At 45.4% G+C, this 8361-nt stretch overlaps 1 protein-coding gene across 4 annotated transcripts in view; it reads left to right on the plus strand.

Moving 5' to 3' along the window:
- The window catches only part of CAST (calpastatin), a 188348-nt gene that overhangs the window by 52885 nt on the left and 127102 nt on the right, over positions 1-8361 (plus strand). For 2 of the 4 annotated variants that reach the window (XM_010831953.1, XM_010831955.1), the window contains exon 1: positions 774-1211. The exons of 1 other annotated variant lie outside the window; for it this stretch is intronic. In XM_010831953.1, the coding sequence (XP_010830255.1) occupies positions 1143-1211 (69 nt within the window). In that variant the 5' untranslated portion in view covers positions 774-1142. Of the gene's footprint in view, positions 1-773; positions 1212-1968; positions 2142-8361 lie in introns of those variants that run through there. One more of the 4 variants, XM_010831954.1, reaches the window with a different exon arrangement.

An 8361-nucleotide genomic window follows, 5' to 3' on the forward strand; every position in this document is an offset into this window, starting at 1 on the left:
GAATAAAGGGAAGTTGGAATGCCCAAAATGAGAAGGGAGAAGGAAACAAGGATTCCATTCTGCCAAGGTCCATTCAGCATGACCAGTCTTTCCTTGTAACCTGCACCCCCTCTCCCCAACTGTCTGAAACACAGCACCGCAGAGAGCAGTGACCCCGAGGCTCACACTGTCAATGCCATGGCAGGGTTAACAGGTTTTCTTCTGTCAGATCTTCACAAACTGGCAGCAACCACAGGCAGACAATCACTGCAGAGGAGGAGCCTTTTCTAGTCTGGCTTATAACATTTCACTTCAAGCTTGTTATAATTCACAGCCCCAAACCAGGAAGTGCTCTTTAAGATGAACCAAAGACAAAAGCAATCCGGCCTCCTCGCAAACAAAATTCAACAGCCTCCTGAAAGGCAATGGGGTTTAAATTTAGGACTGTTCTTCGGTTTTGATTGGAACCCAAGACTTGTTCCACATGAAACATCATTGCACTTTCAAAACAAGTAAAGCCGCACAAAACACACCCAGGCCCATGTGTGTACACACACACACACACACACACTCACAACACACGGAGTCACACACAGACCAATTTGTTTCTGCAATCCGCTTCCTCATCCAGAGGGTCCAGGCCCCGGGCCATCTGAGTTGGTAAATTCTCCTCCTAGTTAACTCAGAGCAGATTGCAGAAATGCTGTCTAATTCTTGAGATTCTTAGGGAGGGGGGCTTGAGATGTAGACGGGGCCACGCCCCGGTTCCGCTCTCCTTGCTCAACTGCAAGCCAAGTCTAGGCAAGTCGGGGGGAAAACCCCGCCATCTCCAGCCCCTCCTCTCTGCGACCCACTGGGGCACCAAGGCGACCTCGGGTGGGGTGGGGTGTCCCTGGGAGAAGATACGGGACCCAGGGTGTGAGTTGCAAACAGGGAGCCCCGGGCCGCTGCCGCCCGGGCGCTGCCAACTGCAGGCAGGAAGGGGAGGGCCCTGCCCGGCGAAGGGGAGCTCCCGCGGGTCGGGGCTGGGTCGGAAAAGCTGCCTCACAGGCGCGCCCGCCAGCCCCTCCGCGCCCTCGCTCCCTCCCAGCGCTCCCCGGCTCGGGCCTCCCTTCCAGGCTCCGCCGCGCCCGCCCGGAGGCAGCGCTCGCACCGGCCTCGCCATGTCCCAGCCGGGCCCGAAGCCCGCCGCCTCCCCGCGGCCCCGGCGCGCTGCCCGCCACACCCAGGAGGTGAGTGGCGCTCCTACCGCCGGGGTTGAGCGCGGGGAGGATCTCGGGGCCCCCCGAAGCCTCGGGTCCACCTTCAGAGGAGGGTTAGCCTTCCTGGCCTTCTGTCCCTGGGCGCCACCCCTCCCAGGCCCGGAGAAACATCTGGAGAGAGAGGGGTGTGGACTCAGAACCTGCCTCTGGGCAGGTGACCGGAGGGGCCCGCGGATAGCCCTGGGTCCCGGCCAAGTTCACTGGGCGCGGCGCAAGCCACATTGGAGTGGGCTTCCCTGGCGGCTCAGCTGGTGAAGAATCCGCCTACAATGCGGGAGACCTGGGCTCGTTGGGTTGGGAAGATCCCCTGGAGAAGGGAACTGGCTCCCAGTATCCCGGCCTGGAGAATTCCCTGCACTGGATAGTCCGTGGGTGGCAGAGTCAGGACACGACTGAGCGACTTTTGCTCACTTGTCACTCATGCGTTGGGAAAAGTTGGTGGATGAGACAGGGGTGGGTGAGAAGCGGATAAGGGTAAAAGGAGAATGAAATTCATTTGGGACCCCCCGGGATTCCGGAGTCTGTAGGACAGTTCAGCAGAAAAGTCGGGTCTTCCGCCCAGTCAGGGCTGCAGGGCGTGGCTGCCTGGAGCAGTAACACTTCTTCCCTTAGCAGCTTTGAGCCAAACCGGCAGGGCGGGGCGGGGAGGGGCGGGGCGAGGGCGGGGTCAGCTGGAGGGGCGGGGTCTGGGTAGGCCCCGCCCAGCTGTCTTGCCCACCCCCTGACAGCCTAGGTGCTTACAGAGTTAGTCCCAGTCAGGTCTGCGGCAGGTGGAGTGCGAACCGGTGGCCCTTTGCTGCGCTGCACCCGTGTCCTCGCCGGGTCCCTCGGGTCCCTCGCTACGTCTCTCGGAACACATCCATCGTCGCCATGGCATTTGCAAGCTGGTGGTACAAGACGGTAAATAGGAGTGATCGTCCCTGGGCAGGACTGGGAAGGGAATGTGCTCTGTCTTCCTGGGCTGTAGGCGAGGTCACTGTTCAGATTTTCGGGCGAGGGTTGGGGAGCAGGTTGTGACCTCCTCTCAGACCTTCAGGGGAGGCTCCGGGAGAGGCTGAGACCCACCCTGCTGTGGAATGTGGGAGCCAGCTCGGACGTACACGTGCTAGTCGGCGTGAGTTCAGGCTCACAAGTTGAATGGCATAGGGATTGTTGCTGGACGAATTCTGCCCTCGGACGCGGATTCCTGGATGAACGCGGACTCAGAAAGCGCTCAGCTCTAGAGTTTGTTTTTAACTCATAAGTAAAGCACAAAACTTTCAGAGGCGTGTTGTTGGGCGTGTATTTTCCAGCGCCAAGTTGACAGGTAACTAAGATAGTGGGGTGGGGCAAGGAAAAAAATCCCAAAACTCCAAGGAACATAAACAACTGAGATCAAGACCCTTGTTGAGAATGAGAGAGAGAGAGGGAGACTCTATACTTTATTGCTTGGATCGGGGGCAAAGATGTTCCATTTATTTAATGCACTGAATGCTTGTCCAACTATGTAAGTGTGATATCCAGTCAAGCTGGTACTTGTAATGTTTTGAACCAGGAAGCATGCTTTAATATTAGGATGCTTTCCAAAATAATAACAATACACATAAGTCTTGTTGACAGAAAGGATAGAAATATTTATATCCCATTGATTTATGATGAGAGTTGGAAAAAAGAAGTATACCCTTCTCTTTCATCATGTGGTACTGGGAACAACAAGAGTGTTGTAATCAGACACTCTTTAGAGGGAAACCTTGTACTGGAACCAGTAAAATGTCCCTTTTCATCCCGTGGCCATTCACTGAGCATCTACTATGTGTCAGACTCAGTGTTAGCCTCAAAGTGGAAAATGGACAGAATTCTTGTTCTCTTTTTTCAACCGGTTTCCACATCTATAAAACGTGGGTGATAATAGGTACCACATAAGGGTTGCTGAAGACTTAATTCCTGAATAAAAGTACCATACCCATACATCGCTGCTGCTGCTGCTGCTAAGTCGCTTCAGTCGTGTCCGACTCTGTGCGACCCCATAGAGGGAAGCCCACCAGGCTCCCCCATCCCTGGGATTCTCCAGGCAAGAACACTGGAGAAAATTTCCATTTTCCTTGAGATGTTTCTTCATGAATGCTTCCTTGTACATTTTCTGGGTTTTTTTGAATGTAGCATCTTATTGATGTGCTAAGAGCAAAAGTTTACTTTGAGTCATTATTGTCTTAAGCTCTGAACTACTGTTATTGATATTTGCAGATAATTCATGTGGTGCATTTTGATAAGAACATGAATTATCTGCAAATATCAATAACAGTGGTTCAGAGCTAACATCACTTTTCTTCCAAATTCATGATTCTTCAAAGGAAATTATGCCTGGATTATTGGGATGAAAATAGTTTAAAGGTATGTTTTTAACCCTATTATGTTTAGGCACAGTCTGACATCTTTGCTGAAACCTCTCTTATAATTCAGTGTCAGAACTATTCTAAATTTTCTTTTTCTGCTAGTAGGAACCTCCTAGAATCAGTAACCTGCCAGTGATGAAGCACTAACTTTTCCCCAACCAGAGCTGTTCAAATATAGTGTGAGCCACATATGTGATTTTAAATTTTCTAGTAATTACATTAGCTGACAGAGGAAATTAAAACGACATATTTTAATTAGCCCACTATATTCCAAATGGTACTATTTCAACATGGAATCAATGTGCAAATCATTGGGATATTGTAAATTTTCTTTTTCATTTTCTTCAAAATCCGGTGTGTATTTTACACTTAGAGCACATCTCAGTTAACACGACATATTTCAAGTGCTTAATAGGCATGAGTGGCTAATGACTACTGTATTGGACAGTATAGCTCTAGACATTGGTTTCTAACCACTTTCCTTTGGTGGCTGTGAGGGGATGACCACAGCCATTTTGAGAATTAAATGAAAGTCGTGGACCACTTTCCCACAACAAAATGTACACACATACAGAAGACCATCTATAATCCCTTAAAGACCCGTGGAGCCAATTTATATATGTGTATACACACATATATATGATTTATATTATATGCTATTAAATATAACATTTATGCAGTTTATTAATACAAAAATTTTATACAAAAACACGATATAATACATATCTGCATATATGTATATCATGCTTCAGTAAGTCCTATAATTAAAATGTCTTTACTGAGATCCTTTAATTACTGAAAAAGATTGTGAATGAGCTAACTTTAAAAATTTAGGCAGAATAAGGTAAAATAATTGAAGGGTGTATCTTTTGTTTTGTTTTGTTTAAGGGATTGCCACCTATAAAGCCAATCAAAGAAACGCTTCAGTATATATTTTCCCAGTGAATACCATCAGTATTATGGATCTGATCTTTTGAAGAACTATGTGGTTTTAGTAAAAAAAAAAAACAAACAAAAAATTTACAAAGCTAGATTTGAAGGACATCTGATGACCTTCATAATGATGAAGCATGACGGAGAGTAAATTTTGTTGGCTGACACCAGTAATCATATTCCTGAGTCATAAGTTGACTCTATTAGACCATGTTAATTAAAGATGTTTCTTAGCCTAATTAGACCTATTGGTCCAATGGCAGAGTCATCTAGGAGCAGTCATTTGGGAGGCCCCGCCATTGTGACCAGCCTGGGAAGAGTGTCACAAACCTTCCCTGGCAGGACAGACCACTTGGCTGCAGCGACTTTTAAGAGTAAGGAATGTAAATTATAGATTCTGCAAAAAGGGCACAGCACCGCCACCTTCTGCCTCGCCCCCAACCCGCCCCTCAACCCATCCCCATCTCTGAATTGGTTTGCTTCCCATTGCAGATAAGACTTAAGAGTAAACCTGATGATATTATTCTTTAATCCATTTTGATACTTCCCAGAAATTTAATTGTATAAATACTTTTTAAAGAATGACTGTAGCTTGCTGCTGGTGGTATAAATGGTGGGTGGCCACTTGAGGTTCCCAGGTGAACTAGTGGGTAATTAGTTCTGAGTAGACTGTCTCAATGGAGTATAAAACCTCTAAGCAAACCATCTTTGTTTTGTTTTTTCCTTGAGGTTTTAAAAAAAAATTTATTGTGGTAACATACAGCAAATGTGCCGTCTTTACCATTTATAGCTGTAAAGTTCAGTGGAAGTAAATATTCATAATTCTTGTGCGACTATCACTACCATCTAGCTTCAGAACAATTTTTATCTTGCAGAACTGGGACTCTATACTCATTAAACAATAAATTCTCATTCAATTTTCATATCTACATTTAAACGCATGGTACTATATTCCAGTATCTGTGTTCCTTATCATTTTTATTGTATTATGAAAGCATTTAACCTGAAATGTACCCTTTAACAAATTTTTAAGTATACAGTGCATTATTGTTCACTGTAGGTACAATATTGTACAGCAGATCTCTAGAGCTTATTCATTTTCCTTGACTAAAACTTTATGCCTGTTGATCAGTAACTCTGAATTCCCCTCTCCCCTCAGTCCCTGCCAGCCATCATTCTACTTTCTCTATGATTTTGACTATCCTAGGCACCTCACATCAGTGGAGTTTTATAGTATATGCCTTTTTGTGACTGGCTTATTTCATTGGACTTCCCTGGTGGCTCAGATGGTAAAGCGTCTGCCTACAATGTGGGAGACCTGAGTTCGATCCCTGGGTTGGGAAGATCCCCTGGAGAAGGAAATGGCAACCCACTCCAGTATTCTTGCCTGGAAAATCCCATGGACGGAGGACCCTCATAGGCTACACTCCATGGGGTCACAAACAGTCGGACAGGACTGAGCGACTTCACTAATCCCCTCAAGATTCATCCATGTTAAAGCATATATCAAAATTTTCTTCCTTTTAAGGCTGAAACACACACACACACACAGAGTATTGTGCTCATCCATACAACTACTGTGGAAAACAGTAAGGTGGTTCCTCAAAAAACGGCCATCCATGGAAGCAACCCAAATATACTTGATGACGTCTCTCAGGTCCTGTAGGCTCTGTTTGTCGTTGCTGTATTAGTCACTCAGTCGTGTCTGACTCTTTGCAACCTCATGGACTGTAGCCCGCCAGGCTCCTCTGTCTACTGGATTCTCCAGGCAAGAATCCTGGTGTGGGTTGCCATGCCCTCCTCCAGGGGATCTTCTCAACCCAGGGATCAAACCTAGATCTCCTGCACTGCAGGCAGATTCTTTACCATCTGAGCCACCTGGGACACCCTGCGGGCTCTATTTACTTTAATCATTTTCCTTTCTGTTCCTCAGACTCTATAATTTCAGTTGTCCTATTTTTGATTGCAATGATTCTTTTTTCAGCCTCCTCAAGTCTGCCTTTGAATCCCTCTAGTGATTTTTTTCATTTCAGTTATTATATGTCTCCACTCTAGAATTTTTTTTTGGTTTCTTTTTAGATGATCTATTTTTTATTGGTATTTCCATTTTGTTTATGCATTGGTTTCTTGACTGTCTCCACACTTGCTTTAGTTCTTTGAGCATCTTTAAGGCAGTTGTTTTAAAGTTTTTATCTAGTGTATCTACTATCAGCTCTTAGGGACAGTTTCTGTTTTTTATTTGTTTTTTGTTTTTCCCCTTGATTGGGCAATACATCTCTGTTTCTTTGCATGCTTTGTGATTTCTTTTTTTTTTTTTTTTTTGGTTGAAAACTAGACATTTGAATCATTGAAAGTTTTGGAAATCAAATTCTCCTCTTTCCTTAGGGTTTGCTGTTTTGTTTTTGGTAATGATGGGATCTTTTTGTGCCAAGGTTCAGCCAAAAGTGTACACTGAAGAGCTTCTCAGGTCTTTTCTGATTCTGCACCTTTTCCTGGGCGTGAGCAGTCTGTGATCAGAATACAGATCCGCAATATCTGGAGGGCAGAGTCCTTTCGAATGCTCCAGGGCACGCTTGCATGAGCTGTGTGTGCACATTTGCTGTGAGTTGTGTGTGCTCAGTCACTCAGTCCTGTCTGACTCTTTGCGAGCCCGTGGACTACAGCCTGCTCAGCTCCTCTGACAACTGGATTTTCCAGGCAAGAATAATGGAGTGGATTGCCATTTCCTCCTCCAGGAGATCTTCCCAACCCAGAGATCAAACCCACGTCTCCTGAGTCTTCTTTACCCCTGGGCCACCTGAGCTGTGAATTGGGGACGAGGAATGGGCAGCTGCTGCTGAGCAGAGCTAAAATGGATGCAAATTAACCAAAACTTACCATTTAAATGTTCCCCTGGAAGTTGCAAGTCTTTGATAGACTCCAGAACTTACAGTAGTTACATCAGACAGATTCTGCCAGGGAGAATTTGTTCCAGCTCAGGGGGATGGATTCCTGGTACCTCTTACTTCATCTTCCCAGAATCTTCCCTTTAAACTGTTTTAAGGATTGAAATCCTGTTAATGTGATTCTAAACCTCTATTCTTCAAGTTGTCTCATTTTCTTTTCATAAAAAATGACCCAGAAGGCTTTGCAGCTACCATAAAGAAAAAATATCCAGTGTCTTTCACTTAAGAGAAGTGTGAAATTACTTGATCCAATGAGTACCATCTATGTAGGTTGCTTCCTCAGATGGGAGTGTCATTTAACTCCAGAAAAAAAAGGGTCTATGGTTAGTTTTCTTAAAATGTATGGAATTCCTTCTGACTCTGGAGAACTTACAGAATATAAAAGTGCTTTGGTAAAGGTCAAAGATGTTCACAGTTGCTTATTGCCCATCTACTATGTGTCATGTGTTGAACAGGGTGCCCTGGACACAAAAATTGTGCTGATGGTCCATTCCTGGTCTTCTCTTGCCTTTCTCATAGATAAAAATCACAAGCACAGCCTAAAGACTAGTACAAAAGTAGCAGAGTAGCTATTGAAATTCTCATGGCGTCGTCTTTGACTCAGAGGAAATTAAAAAAGCCTTACTACAGTGGAACCCCTAAGCTAAACAAGGCAGAAAGGCAATCAATGTTACTTCTGAAAACTGGGCAAAAAGAAGGTGCACCCTTACACTGCCACCTGGGCATATCCACCAGAATGTTAAAATGTTAGAGAAAAGCAAACGGAGTTCAGGGAAACATGAGGATTTCAGAATTGTACATATGCTGCTGCTGCTGCTGCTGCTGCTAAGTCGCTTCAGTCGTGTCCGACTCTGTGTGACCCCATAGATA

This window comes from Bison bison, unplaced genomic scaffold (assembly GCF_000754665.1).
Source record: "Bison bison bison isolate TAMUID 2011002044 unplaced genomic scaffold, Bison_UMD1.0 scf7180017864533, whole genome shotgun sequence".
NCBI classification, from domain to species: Eukaryota; Metazoa; Chordata; class Mammalia; order Artiodactyla; family Bovidae; genus Bison; species Bison bison.